Consider the following 18,348-nt stretch of genomic DNA (forward strand, 5'->3'; position numbering starts at 1 on the left):
CAAGCGTTATTTTATTTCATATTTAACGGTGAAGTCAGAAATTAAACTCTGCTACTCTTATTGATTATTTTTTTTTTGAGATTCATTATGATTGACACTAGGATGTCAGCAGAATTTTTTTCGTTTCATATATTAGTTTCAGGAATTATACATGTGTATACTGGTATACATTTATGGGTTGAAAGATATCTTAGAGAGAGCATATGCTCAGTAAAAAAGGACAGTGCCTAAAAATAGCTTTTTATGCAACAAAAAGTATTTTTGGAAAGGCCAACTTAAGTTTCTTAGGTTTAAAATAGATCCCATCAGAGTGGCACAAATTTAGGTGGGACAATTCAGCTGCCTTGGAAGCAGTTCATTCATCTGTCTTGCCCTCATTCCAAGTGTACGAGTCTATGTGGTTTCCTTTTGTTTTTGTTTTTTTACTTTTGAGTTCACAGTGGACAAAATACATACTTTATTAATAGAACTGAGCTCTGTAGCAAAATTATACTTTAAAATGGAAAGCCTAAAAGCATAAAACATACCAGCTGTCAGAGGCTTTACCCACTGCTAGATATCCAAGGGGTGCGGGAGTGGAGAATGATGGCATTCAGGAATGGCAACTTCCACAGCCCCATTACAGGTTTTCTTTGCAGTTGCCAGGCTCTTTTGTATCTGACCAGAAAGTGCAGGTACAGGCTAGCAAAGCCAATGAAGAACCAAAAATAATACTTGAATACTTCTTCTTGGAAAAGAAGGGAACTGGTGGGAAGTACCAGCAGATGTCCTATTACTGTTGGCAACAGGAACATAGGTTCCGAGTGTTTCATGTTTTGCTTTATCTGAGATGTTTGTCATGCTTTATCATTTGTTGGATAAATGATTCAATGAAATTGCATGGTGACAAGTATTTAAAAAAAAAAAAAAAAGCTTGTAGTAAAATAAAACGAAAACATTAATATACTATTTTTGTTTTTATGAGGAAGATATGAGTTAAGATGACCAATGAAGATTTCATTAAAACAACCCCCCACCCCCCCCCAAAAAAAAAACAACAACAAAAAACAAACAAACAAACAAACATCATACTTACTTTTCCCTAAAAGGTAATTTTGCAATGAAACTTGTAGCTATTTACATGCACACTTGTATATACATACACCAGTTTTAAGGGCAAAGGTCTGCTAAAGAGACTCAAAACAGGCTTATTTTTGCAGCCTAGCTTTGTTGGTCTTTGTATTGGAGTTATTCGTATTTATAGAGAACTCTGGAGAAGAATAGCAGCCTAGTGATGCTAGTGACTGTTCCAATATATGACTTTAAAATCTGTTTTGGGAGTGAGTGTTTTCTGGGGTGTGGTGTAGAGACTAAATCCTCCTGAGTGATCCTTCTGACACCCTTAAACCTTTCCTCAGATTAGCCTGAACATGAGCTGAGGACCAATTTACCTCTCAACAATTCTGGCTTAGTTTCGGTTGTTCCCATTCTTTGCAAATTTCTTGTTGACGCCTCAGTCTTGACCCTTCCCTTTTGCCTCCATGTTCAAGAGTGGACCAATGCTATAAACAACAGAATTTATCCCTCTTAGACCTCCTACACCCAAACAACTAGTCAAGTTTTGCATTACTTTGAACCTGATCAGCTTAGTACCTAGTTCATGGTGGTCCCATAGGCACTTGGGAGTGCAGAGTGGCAGGAGCCCTTTTTAATATGGTCTTCCTGTAGAGATATTTAAATTTTCAAACCACTGAGCTGGGGAGAGAGGGTGTTCCTCCCTTTCCGACCTCTCTTTTTTTCCCCAGTGTTACTGGTTGAAATGACTGTGTTAAAAAAGGCTCTGTAGCTACAAAACCTTTGTCAACAAACTAAGTGAATATATGCCAATGTTTACTATACATATCAAGGCAAAGTGCAGTAACACTAGCCAAATTTAGGCACCTAATTGGGCAAGCAAGATTTTCTGAGTGGCCTTTGAACACACGCAGAGTAGTTAGAGGGAAGCACTGGGCTTTTTGGGAAGGTGAGCCTCAGCTGGAATGAACTCAAGTGATCCTGTACTCCATTTAGAGGACTTTCCATTGACTAAAGAACCAAGTTGGTTAACTTAGCCAGCTATGTTGATGTGCGGAGATGGTTCTTATAACAAAATATGATAGTTTAATAACGATCATTTGAAGCAGTCAATATAAAGGACTTGTATGAAATACTGAAATTAGAGTTCTGAAAAGTATATTACAGGAACAGACTAGCAAATGGGCAGATGTCAATATGTTGATCTACAGAGAGGTTACAGTTAAATTTGCAGTAGTATTCAGTCACTCTTCATGTGTTAGCCAATGCCTGGCTTATGTTCTTTGAGATTATGGCACACAAGTGAAAAGGCAAACAAACTGTTACACGCAGCAGCCCAAAGCTGAAAGCACCGTAGAGAAATTTAATTCTGAGTAAAGAATAAGGTAGTGTGCACGTAGGGACCAAGGTTTGGTAATAGGATTTGGTCGATCAAACAAGCAAAAAGATTAATTGTTTTAATTAAAAATATATGTATTAATATGAACACTAGGCCAAGGGGAGTTATTCATTGTTATATTTGGAGAGTGTTATCCAAACCCAAACAATGCTTATCTGAAGTTTTCCATGCTTGGATTTGTAACTCCAGTATTTCATCATATTGGATCATTTCATATCACTTTTCTGTAGATGTGGTCTGGTTAAATTGGAAGTGATGGTAGTGAATTTTTGAGCATTATCTAAAAAATAGAAGGGTGGCAGGGCCATTTAGTTCCAGACCTTTTGAGTTTCAAAAAATATCTTTCCTTGTTTATGTTTTGAAGTTTAAAAGGCAGAGGTCAACGAAATATTAGCTGTTTTTGTCAATCTAAATGCCTTTTCACAACAGAAATCATCCACTGTTACTCCTTAATCTGACACAGACGATGAGATACAGTTCTCTCCCAGGTCACCTGTTTTCTTCCCTAACCACAGCATATGCAATCTCACAGGTTTAAGCATCAGCCCTGTTGGTGACATACATGGTCCACTGGTCATGAGCTTGAGATAGTGGTTTTGTGGGCAGAAGCTTCATTTTTCCTCTACCAATATTATACAATGCGTTGTGTCCTCGTGGACACAACCTTCCTTGACCTTCCTCTCTGCCCTCACCCCATAATGAAACTAAAAGTGTATTTGATGATGATTATGGAAGAGTATTTATAGACCTGTGAATTCTGCTTAACATGGGTGACAGTATCTCTGTACTAATTTCATATTAGCGCTTGAAGTTTGATTCATCTCTGTTGTAGGATGCCAACAGCATTTGTCAGAGTGGCAGAATACAAGTTTTAAGTTGTGCATTTTCTTTCACAGGTGTTTAAGATCTTTTCTGTGTGTATTAGGAGAGGAGAGACTGAGAGTGCCTTAAACGTTGACTTTTGCCAGCTGACATGTACTGTTGAATTACTTCTTTCAGTCAGAAGTTTCATAGGTTTTGTAGAATAGTTTATTTCCTTTCAGACAGAAATATATTGGCTTTATGGTTTTATTTTCACAAGGAAATGCTTGAAAGTCCAGCATTGCATCATGTCATATATATACACTACGTAACCAGTTTCCTGGTTCTTATTCACAAACTGAGCTATTTAGGAACAGGAAAACCCATTTCTAATGGCAGTCTGAAGTATCTGATCTGTTGTTCCTGCATCACCTTTACAGCAAAATGAGGAAGTTTTGTAAACTGTAGTTTGAACACAATTTTTTAATCAATTTCAGTTATTTCCTGAGGAAGTGTTGTGTTGCTGTTAGATAAGGTAACTTGTTTCTCTTCTAAATTTGCTGAACTCTCTTTTCCATTTCTACTCAGCAAAAATACTTAAGGCATCTATTCAGAAAAGCAGAGGTGAAAGTCTACAATCTGCAGTACTGTGTTTGAAGATCAGGTCACATTTTCACCTTGTTTTAACATGAACAATGGTAAAATTGAGTACTCTTGAAGAACACAAAGTAAAATAATTTATTCCTAGGAATTATTTCTGGTTATGCTAATCTTGTGTATTTATTTGCATGTAGAGCAGGGCCAAACTCTGAAACAGATGCCTGAAGATGTTTTTTTAAACCATTTATATATACTAGGAAATTCTAATGAAAACAGATGTTTGTGAATAAATAAGCCCTTTTGTTTGTTTACAAATTTTACAGAAAAAAAAATCTGTTTAATCTATTCTTAAAACATTGAGGCTGAAAAATGGAGAGGTTGGGACAAAAGGATTTGCTGGGCCCTTTGTCTGAAATGTATCTAGACTTGGTCGTCTGTTCAGAGGGCTGCTTAGCATTTAGGAGGAAAGCTATTCTTTAGTTTAGGTATGAAAATACGTGATACTTTATAGCAATTATTTGTCTGATTGCTAAAAGTGCGTTGGAATGAGGGGGCATTGGCTAGTAGTGGCCTTCACTAATGGGAACATTTCAGAATGTGGATGAGTAATTAAAGTATAGAATGCGGAAAATTAAGCCAAAATTGAATAGAAATGAATAAGTATGCGTTCTGTTGTACAGATGTTGGAAACAGATTATTTTGGATACCTCTTTCCATCTACATCTTATTTGGTTACCATGTAAAAATCAGTCATACACCATGTAGATTGTTTCTCTTCCCATTGCCTTTTCTGTTTTTATGTTGTGATGCATCTATATAGGTAGTAATTTAGCAAAATACCCTGTCTGCCAGGTGTGGGAACTAGCTGATTGTATTGTAATACCAGATCATTACTTAATTCATATGCAACCTAGCCTAGCACATGGAAAGCATTATAAATCTATTTACAGTGTGGCTGGTCTGATGATAACATTGTATTAAATTCCCAGGTGAGGCAATTTAAGCAATTGCTTTGCCATGTGTAGGCCGTGGAAATTAACTTCTCATATGCTTTAGTAATAGACGAACTTCATTGTTATGCTCAGATTAGTAGTGTAGCAGAATTCTTACAGTCTGGTTACATGTACCCTGCTTCACATGTAGAATCATACAGGGGGGTGGTACTGCAGATCACAGATCTTAATTAGTTTAAGCTGAGTTAATTCATTTCAATTCTAATTTAGCTGTGCTTGCCCATGAACACATTCAGTTCTATTGGGAAATGTTAAGGCTTGGGTCAAGTAGACAGATTGTTTAAAGCCAAATTGCCAGACAGAACTGAGCAAGTGTATCTGTTTGAACAGGGCTTTAAGAAAATCACCCAATCAGTATGCAAAAATCCTGTTCATAAACCAAGAGAGATCTGCCTGGAATCAGAAATTCTTCCTTGTCAGAAGGTCTGGATACTGTAGTACATTTAAAACAGCCCCTGAAACTTTCTCTGTCTTGAAGTTTTGTAGAAAGTAGCTTAACCCTTTTGTGTAGCGGTGTGTTCGTGTGCATGCTGCATTTGAATGGAAGCGTGTACAATGAAGTAAAAACTCCTGGGTGCTTAGACTTTTTGTGCATGTATACACAAGAAAAATACAAAATACAAGAAAAACTTATCTGTATGACAGACCTTTACGGACGAAAAACTGCACATAGAAGCTCTTAAACTTATACTGAGCTGCCCAGAAATGCCTTGGATTACAAACTCTGTAAAGCTTCTGTCTTTTCTAGAAACATACATATAAAGTACCAGTAGACAGTGGTAACTGACAACTAAGACTAAAAATGTTGACAATTTCTTGATTTGCCTGGTTAGCTTATGTATAGAAGTCGTTAACTATTTATAAAATGCATTATGAATTGGTTTCCTTCAAACTGTAGCAGAGTGTGTGACATTTCCAGCTCAAACTATCATTCTTGCATTTGGCTAAAGTATATATTTATAAACAGCTGATAGTTATAAACTCAAAAAAAAAAAAAAAATCCTAAAACTCATTTTATTGCTGAGTTCAGATGAACCATTTCATTTTCACTATTTTTGTTAGCCACACTTGAATCTGTTGGCACTTTTACTTTAATAAAAATAAGAATAGTAATTGAAGATATGAATGTATTGATATTTTGGACAAATCCTGGAAGAACAAACGAACACTTTAGTTCAAAGGCCTTTCCTTTTATATTATTGATTCATTTGGCAGTGGAACTGTGATCAAAAGTAGTATCAAATTATTTATTGATTATGGCAAAGAGTTACACCTAATTGTAGTCAAAGGATTATTTCTTTTAATAAAATTGCCGATTTTCATATCATGACAGATTATTACAATGAAAGAACAATGATACAAATATATTTATTAAGTTCAGCGGTGATGATGTAAGGATTATAAAGAGCCTTTAAAAACTGCGTTGCTGTTAACATTTACTTCTTTCCCATGAAGAATGTTCTTCTTCCTTTCTTTCATGCAGTCTCTTGTGAATGAGAATATCAGCCAGTTAAATCTTTCAAATAAAGGATATGTAACCAAGGCCCATCTCAGTTTCCACGTATTATTAGGCAACTTGTTCACTGGAGAACAAGCTCATGAAGCATCATGCTCCCCATCTCAGCCTAATAATGATAAAATACATTTAACACTGACAGAATCAATGGGGCTGAGTCATTTTGTGCAAGTGGGAGAGACTGTACAGCTGAAGTACTGGACCTCAAGTGGGGAGATTGAATCTTAATCAGAAAAGAAGTCTAGATATTTGTTGGTATATATTTGTAATTTCCTTCCTTGTTTGATGTGTATCAAATAAAAATAGGAAAATAATGTAATTGAGCAATCTATGCCAATTTGTTGGCTTTTTGGTGAAAAAAGAGAAAAACAAAACCTATCTCCGTATGATATTCTTGCATACTGTGGAGTGTTTTAGTCCCCCATAGTGATGAAATGAATAATTTAAACAGGCAGCTCTGATACCACAGCCTGTTTAAAGGTTCTCATTTCCTTTAATGCTGTAGAGTACTTTTAGCTTGGTTAGTATGAAACTGTGACAGCTGAGATCTCCAAAAGATTTGGCACAACTCAGCTCTTGTAGCAGGACCATGGTATGCTTTGTCCTTGCTACGTACATCTCTAGCCTTAGTATATAGTCCAGATCTGAACACTAGCTACTAAATCACAAATTGTGAAGCATTGCAATGACAATGGTGTAATAAAGGGTGAAATGCACAAGATAAAATGTTAAAATGTGTTGCTCTGAGATGACTAGTGTAAAGCTTACTCAAATGCTATTTTCCTAGTGGAAGGTGAAAAGAGAATGAATTTCCATATGCTCAGTATGATTTCTAATGAATTATTTCCTGTGTTACAGTCAGGAACATTTTTTAGCACAATTCTCTGATTAGGGAAGGTTTGAGGAGGGAGTTTCTTATGCTGAGTTCCTACTGGTAGTGACTACATGGTGGAGTGGGAGGGAAGCTCCCATCAGTTTTAAAAAAAAAAAAAAAAAAAAAAAAAGGGCTTCTTCCTCTGAGGGAGAGTAGAACTGGTCATAGCCATGCTCAGTTATACAAAATGCATAATTTTAGACAATATGTTAAAAATCCTTTCTCTCTTTTTATGGTTAATGTGGGAGTATTAATTAACTTATACTGTTAACACTGAGTGTGTTACTTGGCCAAGAAATTGAAAGCTGGACTAATATTCTTATTATGGACTTCCCCATTGTTCCAGTGAATGTTGTGCTACCTTGGTAATCTTCAGTCATTTGCTTTCAGTTGTTTGCCACTTGATCTAGTTAAGAGTCAATATAGTGATCAGCTCATGAGAAAATCCAGTGCTCATCAACTGTGAATAATGCCTATCAGTTGTAATAGTCTAATGAATGACTGTCTCAGGTTTGTGGTGTTTCCATGAACTGCTGTAAACTAGAGTACTGCAGTTTTCTCTCTTTTCTTTTGGTATTTGTTTTCTCTCTTTTCTTTTGGTATTTGATTTCTAGTCCTTTCTCTGGAGGCCTTCATAGCATTAGCAACAAAGGAAAAACTTGTTAAATTTCTACGTATGTAAATTCAACCAATTTTGTCAAATGCCCATTGCTCATTCTTATTTTTCTTTTCTTTTCTTTCCTTTTTTTTTTTTTTTTGTAAGGAAAAAAGTCATTCTCCTATTTAATAGCATTACTGCAGTGTTACTCTGAGTTCTGTGTCCAACTAATAAGTGTTCTTCAGAATAATGCGTTTTGTTCCTACACATGCATTACTTCAGCACTTCGCCACTCAAGGTTACCTGATTATTAGAACCGATCCAACATGAGTTGGCTTGGGCTTGGCTTAAACTTCTTGCATTGATGAAATATTGAGGATGTGACTCTTAGAAATGCTAAGACTTTTCCATGCTGATTTATCAAAATACAGCAGTTGAAGAACTTTTTAATAACTTTTACTTGCAGATTTTTAATTTATTTATTTTTTTATCAAATAGGTATCCATTAGGGGGCTCTCGAGGTTTAAGATGATCAGCCTTGATGCCAATGGCTTTGGAGCTTTACTTCCTAACCCTTTTTTCTTTTTGTTTTACAGAAAAGGTCACGGATCGCCTACAGTGATGAGGTGCGGAATGAGCTCCTAGGGGATGACGGGAATTCCTCAGAGAACCAGGTAGGATGCTAATCAAGAAGCCCTAGTGGGTGGCTGGAGGGTGAAGGAGGTCACCGGCACACTGGGCTTCTCAAGCTGCTCCTTAACAGCATTAGCAACAACTCATGTGGAAGTGATACTGTTTAATGCAAAGCTGGGGTCTTAATCAACTTCAAAATGTTTCTTGGAGATCTTACATTTAACCCTTTAACTTGTGATCACTGTCTGCTATCTTAAAAAAAATCTTTTCTTCTCTTTTCTTTATTATTTAGTACTTAAGAAATAACTTGAAACGCGCTGTTTGCCGACAAAGCCAAGGTCTTCACCTCAAACACATGTAAAAGGAATAAAAAAGTACATAATGCTGCTTTGATAATAATGCAGTATAATTAAATCAACACTGGCAGGCAAAACAAATGAAAGTGCACTCTCAGAATTAGGCTGTACCCCACTCAGTTTCCTTGTGTGATTCCTTCCCTAAACAGATTTTCTCTTCTTGTACCAAAAACACAAGTTGTACTAATGAAAGCATGCTTTCATGATGTATGTCGTACTAGAATGCAGAGTGCTATCCAACTCTTTAATGAAGGAAAGCTTGATAATTCTAAGGCTTTTTAAAAATCTTGTAGACATATTGTTGTTCTGGACACTGCAGTGAGGATCCTACTAGACTGCTGAAAATTCTAAAGGGAACATTATATTCAGGGGGCTTTTACCCACATGTTAATATTTCTTTTGGTGCTGAAACTTCTTTGACAATCTCTTCGTAAACACTGAATTTTCCTTTTTCTCTTTAGAAAGTCAGTTCAGCTGTAAATCCAAGTTGAAGATTTTGAGAAGTTTGCTGAAAGTTTTCATAAATATCAGATTTTCCCTTCTGAAGATAAAGAATTTAAATCATTTTGGTACTGCTACTGAAGCTTGTTTGAATGTCTACTTGATAAATGCAGCATTAAATAAGGAAACAGAATCACATTCCAAAATGTTTAGTATCTTCTACCCTCAGTATAAGTTCACTATGGGTAGAAAAAAAGTAAGTCTTGGAGGCTTATACCAATAAAATGAATTTTAAGACACAGACCCCATTAAACACTAATATTATGCAGTGTTTTAAATGTGCTGTGTAAATTTTTATCTCTGATAGACTGTAATACGTATATAAGTGAAATTATGCACAGTGTACAGTTTATCTGTAGACTTCAGTGTATAGCAGCTGTAGTATCTATGTGTAGAGTTAAAAGTAAAAGATATTAATCTTCAAATTTAGATATTGTAGCAAGGGAGGGTGTCCACAATTTTAATAAAAGGAAGATGTTTTTTTTTTATCCCTAAATAATACATTTGCAGAAAGGACAATTTCAGGGAGAAGAATTTCCCAGGCTGTGTGTCATGGAAGTTAACTCAGTCCTGTAAAAGTGTTAAGATTCTTGTTTTGTTTCTTTAAGGTGCTGCTATGTTTATGTTTCTAGAAAAAATAAGTGAATTCAAACATAAAAGGACAAATGTGATGCTTATAACAAAGTATCTTATATTTGGGATGAAATAAAATATTTTATTTTCACTTTTTAAGGAATGGTTAAATAACGGGTTCACTTGCACTTTTTGCAAGTTGTGATCTCTTTTGAAAACCTGATGGAAGACACATGGTCACATTAAGGAACCAAATGGTTCTTCCATGCATTTGTCAACATGATTGTTTTTCTTTCAAATGACTATTTCTTAAATGGCACACATTTAAGGGGGGGTATTAATTCGGGGGGGGGGGGGGGACAATATATGGCACAATATATGAGATATCATGATTCATATTTGTATTTGTTTTGTGCTTTTAGTTACATCAACAAGCAGTTAGTGTGCAAGCTTCAGTCTTTGGTTGAGCTTATCAGGATGTGCAGTTCTATCCGAATGAAGTGCAAGGTTTGGGTATATACCATACAATCGATGTGATAACATATTTGACTCAGTAACTCCAGATCTACCCCACATTTGCTCCTATGCATTATTATATTAATACAAAACTTGGACTAAGTGAAGAAAGTATGAGAAGTATAAAAAGTATGAAGTATAAAAAGTATGAAGAAAGTATAGTTTGCAGGCATATAAAATGTTTGAAGATGTTTCAACTTCTTGCTTTATTTTTGTCTGTTGGTAATACAGATGGTTAGACTGACCCTCAGACTACTGTTATAGGACTCTTACTTCTCAATCAGTTTTGGTTAGGTTAAATTAGTTAAACCAAAAAATGATGATTTTTCTTTCCCAGTTCGGTCACCAAACTTGAAAAGAGGAGAGGGGATGAGAAGAGGGATTCCTCTGATAATGGAGCTGTCAAAAACAAAAACAGTTGCCAGCTCAGAATTGCTCCTACAGCAATCTTGAGATATTGGTAAAATCTGCCAGTAGAAATGCTGAATATCTGGTTAGAGTTGGACACTACCCAAGGGAAATACAGTTATGAGCAGTACATTTAAGGTATGGTCTTTGTCATCATGATGAATGTTTGCGTAATGTTTTTGGTGCAGGGAGGAGACAAAAGGAACTTAATGTATATTGGCTAGTGTGAATATATCAAGTTTCTAGAAATAAATGGGGCAGTGCTGGAAAAATAAACAATTTGAATTTTTTCTTTATTCAACTTCTGTTTTTTTCAGTTGCGTTTCGAAGGTGGAGTTACAGCAAAACACAGCCAATTTGAAAGCTGTACTGAACAGGGTAGAATACGTAGTTATGAGTTTCCAGTTGTTCTCCCAAGAAGAAAGATTTAAGTACAAGAACAGAGCGAAGAATTATCACATGATGATTGGCCTTTCCTCTTCTTTTTTTTTGTTCCCCTACATGTCTTCCATGTGTAGATGACAGTTTAGAATATGGTTGCCTTATCGTGATTATATTAATAGTTAACTAATTTTATTAGATAAAACATACAGAAACTTCTTATAAGAGGTTGTGAAAATCATACAATTTTGCTAATCAAAACTTCATTTAAAGTAAATGCATTGTTGTTTAATAAGCGATACAAACCTCTTAATACTTTTTTTTTTAGTGTTTAATGAAGTCATTGCTTAGTGTACATTAATTCCCTCTGAAATATATCTGGTGGATGTGGTCAGGTGAGGCACGTGCAGAGGTGCAGAATCAGGAGACATCCCTTCTCCCATCAAAAACAAACAAAAAGAACAACTCCAAAAATCCATGTGCATCAGCTTGTTACTTATTTTCTAGAAGTGGTATTAAATGGGCTCTATTACTTTGGTGGCCAGAATGACAAATAAGACTTCAAAGATCATCAAATCCCGTGAAAGTTGTTGAGCTTTTCAGTGCAGTGATACGCTACTTAAAGTTGTGGCTTCACTTCAATAATCACAGAGCTGGTTTTATGCAGTGATTTCTATGTGTTTTACTAAGTATGCATTGGGTTAAATCAGAAATCCCTCTCTACCAAAATAGTGTCAGGTACCCTGTTACCAACTTTCTTGAAATATTTTACTGATCCTTTCTCTTCCACAACTATGTTAATTAATATGCTTAAGTAAATTCACATTAGGTTAAATTATGTGTCCATATGTACATACACTGCATATGTGATTTGTGGTGAACAAATATTTTGTGGCTACTTAATTTCTGACTACAAAGTTCTGATAATATTAGATTTGGGCTTGCTGTGCATAAAGTGTGTCAAACTTCAGCTACAGACCAGGGGGTGAAGTTGGTCAATTTAATTCCCCAAGATCTAAAGAAGGTCGGTATCATTTCATATAGCCCTGGCAGAGCAGATCATTACCAGACACAAATCTGTTCGTTACATGCCGAGGGTTTATAGCAAAATAAATAGACTGTCATCATAAGTTCAGAAAATTGTGTGTTCGACCCACGATAATGTGTAAAGGGCGTTTAATAGAGTTCAGCATTTATTCGTTATCTATATGCGGACAGAGACGGCAGTAGCGTTATCAGCTTTTTTAAAAAAAAAAAATTCGGTAGTTTTCTGCATCACGTGGTGTGCCTCACAGACACACGGGCACACACACGCACATACACACACATACACACAATCTTGCTCGCTCTCTGCGGCGCAGTTTTGATTTTAGTCACAGCAGAAGGCTTAGCCACAAGAGATTCCACTGGTTCAAACCAGCGTAAACCAGATTTTTTTTTAGCCTACAAAGGAACAGATTACCTCTTGTATCGAATTCTGTATTGAAAAAAAAAATCTTTGTTTCAAAAATATGCTGATTATCATAACCTAAAATGGTGGCTGCACACAGCTTAGTGCAGTTTACAGTTGAGCGGCAAGCATGATAAAAATACCAGAAAATGTTTAAAAATAGAAAAGTAAAGGTAACGCATTTTCATCAAATGCATTGTTAAATGGGGGAAAAATACATCTTTTGTTAATTTGAATGAATATCTTTCAGCCAATGTAAAAAAAAATAAAATAAAAAAAGAAGGAAAGAAAGAAAAAGAAAACCTTCTCCCATTACTTAGCTTAGCAGCAAATCCTATGCAGAGCTTAAATTCAGCCATGCAGCACAAACAAGATAGAACATTTTTGTTTGGGACCTATTGAAAAAACAAATGTGCAGCATTTTCAAACCCTCACTGATTATAGCAGGGTGGCATGCCCAAATGGACTCTATTGCGGGAGAGTAGTTTTAAACTTTGGCCCTTTAAGTATCATAGCCAACTGAAGAATGGTGGCCTCAGAAAGAAAAGATAGCTATGCGATCAACTCCCAGATCATCTCTTTCTAAAGAGCCTTAATGTTTGCCTTTTTGGGGAAAAAAGGGGGGGAAGAACTGAAGAAAGAGACCAATTTATGATAGGCCAAGCATTTGAATTTAAGAACCAGTTTGGTGGACAGTGCTGTTTTCTTTATACCAAATTCTAGCAAAGTTCCTTTAGCCGGGTGCTGAGGAGCCGTCTCAGCTCGACTTGGTGCAGTAGTAGCCCTCCCAATTACACGTAGTTAGAGGCTTTTTGTCCGTTTTGGGGTGAGGCGGGTGTTTGGTTCAGGCGAGCCATATGAAACAATAGAGAATCGTGGAAATGCTTTTGTTTCCTGCCGGCTGGAGAGACTTCATAAGTAGTAAACATTCTCAGCTTACACACATGTTGAAAATTAGGGTTATGAAACTGTAGGTGAAGTATCTGCATAAAATGAGATAATGATGTAGCTGTTATAATTTCGAATTCAACTGGAATCGGTGAGAGAACTGTAATTTTTTCATAAAGAGCCACTCTTACGCAGACATTTGTTGTGAGTAATTGTACTTTTTGTTCCAGTACAAATAATTTATCTCTGTAAATGGAGAGGATGTTACAACATAGCTTGATATTCACACTGGTTTTTATTTAGTTTAATAGGAAACCTGTCAGAGCAATATTATTAGTAGAATTAGACTGCATTGATTTACAAGCATAAATTGATAAACATGAATGTCTATAGTATATAAGTATACACACGTACACTGTGTGTGTATTCATACACTGTATAGTGGTCTAGGATTAAGAGCCTGCAATGGGTCTTTTCTGCGGGAAATCTGTTTCATCTTGTTCCCCATTCCTTTGTCTATTATTAAATATGCTGTGCAATAAAACATAATTCTGAGTCATTTAACTAAGCTGCTTTTTTTTTAACCTGAAAAAGTGTTTCCATTTGAGGTTCAATAATAAAAATAGATAATATAGTCAGATTCAAACTAAGGTATATAAAAATTGGAGTACTAGTGACATGCTATAAAGATGCAGTCATCTATTAATAAGTTAGATCTGCTAGTAAAATAAGAAATCAGTTGTCACAACTAAAATATACAGAAAACATTCTGAAAACTTGTATATACAAAACCACTTCAGCTGTACAATCTTCGAGGAGAGGAATAGTAAACTTGTTTTTTTTCTTTATAATATAGACTTCTATGAAGTCATTCCCCTTTATTTCATGATGGTGTCTTAGATGTGGTTTAAAAGAGAATTTCACACTATTCTCTTTGTTTAATGTGACAGTGTGAGAAAGTGATCTTTATTCGTTCAAAAAACTCTGCATGTAGTCTATGTTTAGGTTCTTTTAATGTGTTTGTCTGTGATTTTTAAATGCTAAACATGTAAACAGATAAATTGTCAATGTTAATTCTGTATCCTGTCACACAACTGATCTTTCTTTCCTGCCATTTCTTTCCTTTTTATCTTTTTTGTGCGTTCATGTTGCAGTTGATAAAATTACGTGAAGAGGTGAGTACTTTCTTGCTTTTTGTTGTCTAGCTTTCCCTTTAAAGCTGAGTTTCTAAATCTGAAGTAGATCTTTTTGTTCATTGTTGCAGGGAAATCTACACAAAGCAAAAATATTGATTACATTGCTTTAAAATATTCACTGTTGTGCCTCTTTTTTTCCTAATAATTGTATACTTACATAGGAATCTCTAGATCAAACCATAGAAATTAACATTCTTTGATAGCAGATTTTTTAAAGGCACTAGAAAAAGAAGAGGAAAAAAAAGGAAAACCTATTATTTGATCTTTGTTAGAATAGCATGATCAAATCAGGTACAGTAATAATCTTGTTTGCATCACAAAAATCTTTGATAGAATAAATACATTTGTACACTGGTATTGAAAGTGAAAGCATTGCTTTGGTTAAAACCTGTGCTGAAACACTGTAAGAATTACACAGTATTTTGTAATGTTTGGTGTGAGGTACTGAAGCAGCTTGTGTATTACAGTGGATATTGTATACCCACTGAAAATACAGTACAGGTAGACCTACGCACGCATATCAATATTTATTATTTATTTGTGCATGCTGTAGATCTGTAGGTGTAACACTAGAGATCAGTATTCCAGAACACCTTTCTTCCAGTTATAAAATGACTCATAAATATTTAGAGAGAGAAGTCTGTTTTAATGGTCAGTTCCTCAAATGTTTCAGTATATTTTCTGAAATTAATATCCTCTGTTACTGCTATAGCAAAACAGGTATCTGAACTGGTTTTTTGTTTTGTGTTTTTTTTTTTTTTTTTTTTTATTGTTTCCTGATAGCTGCCAAAGCCAAGGTCTCAATAAAGTCAGGATTATTTATGGGTCAGATTTTTGAAGGATTTCATATGGGGAGTTTGAACCAGTGAAGTATTTGAATAAATATATTTAGAAGCACGACTATTTTAACATCACATATTTGTCTGGTATCATCTTTTTGAAACAGTAATGAATTCTGAGCTCTGGAGAAAAGGATTTGTAAGTTTTAGAAATGGGGATGACAAAGAATTGTAAAGTAACCAGATTAAGGGCAATTACAGGGAATTCTTAGAAACAGTAAGATATTTGTGATATAAAGATTCTTTCAGCAGTTCCCTGAATGCTTTATTTTTCCTTCTTCTTGTGGAGCTGATATTAATATGTTAAAGCTACAGTGTAAAACAGCGGAAAAAAAAATAAAATAAACATGTAACCACATGAAAGCCCTCCCACCACTGCTGAGTTCCCCTCCCCAATAGTCCCAGTATTTAAACAGATGACAATATTGTTGCAAGGGTTTGTACAGCCTGATTTCCGAGATTACTTTCAGAAGAACAAGATTCATTTGTCCAACCCTTTAACAACACCTGCACGTCTGCTTCTGTGCTTTCGTAAAATAATATACTAGGATCATTTTTGCTTGCAAACAGTGATTATAGTTTTATAAACGTATGGATTCCTAATTTGTAAATTATTCTGAAAATTTAATCAGATATGAAGAACAAAGCTGCTACTTAACTACTCTTCTTTTTGAAATAGCTGTGCAGGCAAATGAGAAAATTTAGAATGTTACTGCACAGGGCTTGGACTTGGGAGCTATACTGAACTCAGGCATACATTTAGGAGCTTAGAATTACTCTCATTTTTTGACATTGCTTCTAGTATTTTCTTTTTTTCCTTGTTAGCCTCAGAAGTTACTTTCTCTGTATATTGTGAGAGCAGCAGCAAAGCAATCTAAATAAATGGATTTATCATTTTATCTAGATCAAAACTGAACAGGTAGAGAAAAATAATTTAGAAAACGATCGTTAGCATTCTGTTCTCTTCTACTTAAAGACCCGCTATGCGTTGGATAGGCTGTAATTGCAATAGTGTTTTTACACTGAGTGCAAAATGCACATTCAAGTTTAAATGAAGGCTACTGTGGTGACTCAGGCATAATTCTTAACTCATTGCATAGCAAAACATCAAGGCATCCCCAATTATAGTTCTCCTAAGGAGGTATGAACAGATCTTAAAAGAAATTGTGGTTTGCCATACTGTTTGTTAATAAAACCTACGCTTCCTCTCATTACCGGGCTCTATTCTGGCACACACACCGTACACGGGATTGCACGGAGGCTGTGCCGCTCTGTCTTTTGAGCTCCTGAGATCTCAGTTTGAATCCAGCCCACATGGAATGACAAAATCTCTAGTGATAGCATGCCACTTTGCAAAACTTCCTTATATAACTCCAGATAGAAGCTGTTTCTGAAGCTGCAAGACGCACTGAATCACCTCACTACCCACCTCTCTGGGAGCACGGGATACTGTGGGAGAAGGAGTTTGGGGAGGGGTGGGGAGCAGTTGAAAGCATCAGCTGCTACTGCAGGGCACACATTTCCTGACCAAAGGGCTGTGTGCCTCCAAAGCCAAACCATGTAAATAACACCATCGTTTGTAATAAAAATTAGGTTTCATTACAGTATGGTTTTGGTGGAAAGGTTCTGAAATCAGGTAACAAACTGCTCTGAGTTAATGTTAGCACTGAGTTCGCCGTGCTTTAGTATTCTAATTGCTCACAGTAGGACTGAACTGAACTGTGGGCTTACGACTTACTTTTGAGATGAATTGTGGCTTATATAGTATATAAAAAAATATACAACTACATGAGAATTCTTTTTATTGGGTAGCTCTTCTGCACTGCAATGTGAAATCTGATTATTTTCCCCCTCTTCCATAGCATAGCAGGCTAGCCTTTTAATTTTTAGTATACCACTACAGCACTATACATCTGTTCTGCAATTATAATATTCTGGTCCTTGTGCCCACTCTTTCTCTGCCTATTTTTTTTTTTTGTTGTTGTTAAATCTCCTGTGTTACCTTTTAGGATTGTTATCCTCTAAACTCCTTTGCTTCCCCCCCCCAGCATCTCTCCCACTTCTTCTTCTCTTTCTTGAGAGATACTGTGTAATAGTGTTAGGATTCTGATTTTTTTTTCCACAAAATTTAGAGTATTTAACACTAATTGTTCTTTAATTTTTATATTTATTTTTTTTTGGGGGGGGGGGAGGGGTGGCCATATTTGGAGAAAGACACTGAAGGCTTACATGTGCTTTTTTTTTTTTTTTTTTTTTTTTTTTCCTAATGAGCAATGGTGAGGAACCAGAAGATGTTATGAAAAGGTGCCTTTTAATAATAATAAAAAAAAAATAGGTAAAATTAACACTAATTATCTAGATTGACCATGAGTCCTAAGAACATGCACCACTCTAGTTGCTGTCATGATTTCAATTACAGCTTTGTAACTTACGGTTTTAAATTTTATTAAGTGCTCGTGCTGATTTTTTTTTTCTTGGTGGCCTGCCCCCCGTGAATGCAAAAAGCTTTTTTGCAATTTACTCTTAACCTATCCACTGTGTATTAGACAAGTCTATTAATTATTATAGACTGTTATTGCAGCTTTCCTGACCTTCACATTGGGTCCTATCTGTGCTGATCTAAATGCATTGTTTTAATGATTTCCAAAAAAAAAAAAAAAAAAAAAAAAGAGAGAGGGGGAAAAAAAAAAAAGAAAAAAATTCAAGGCAAGCTTTGATGTGGCTTTAGCTGCCTCGATCGTCTGGCCGCATCT

The 18,348-nt window shown here is 35.6% G+C and overlaps 1 protein-coding gene across 4 annotated transcripts in view; it reads left to right on the top strand.

The window, feature by feature from the left end:
• The window catches only part of VTI1A (vesicle transport through interaction with t-SNAREs 1A), a 270,491-nt gene that overhangs the window by 46,228 nt on the left and 205,915 nt on the right, over positions 1 to 18,348 (top strand). For 2 of the 4 annotated variants that reach the window (XM_032191551.1, XM_032191549.1), the window contains exons 4-5: positions 8,451 to 8,528; positions 14,715 to 14,735. In XM_032191551.1, the coding sequence (XP_032047442.1) occupies positions 8,451 to 8,528; positions 14,715 to 14,735 (99 nt within the window). The remainder of the gene's footprint in view (positions 1 to 8,450; positions 8,529 to 14,714; positions 14,736 to 18,348) is intronic. The other 2 variants (XM_032191552.1, XM_032191550.1) reach the window with 1 other exon arrangement.

Source organism: Aythya fuligula, chromosome 7 (assembly GCF_009819795.1).
Source record: "Aythya fuligula isolate bAytFul2 chromosome 7, bAytFul2.pri, whole genome shotgun sequence".
Lineage (NCBI taxonomy): Eukaryota > Metazoa > Chordata > Aves > Anseriformes > Anatidae > Aythya > Aythya fuligula.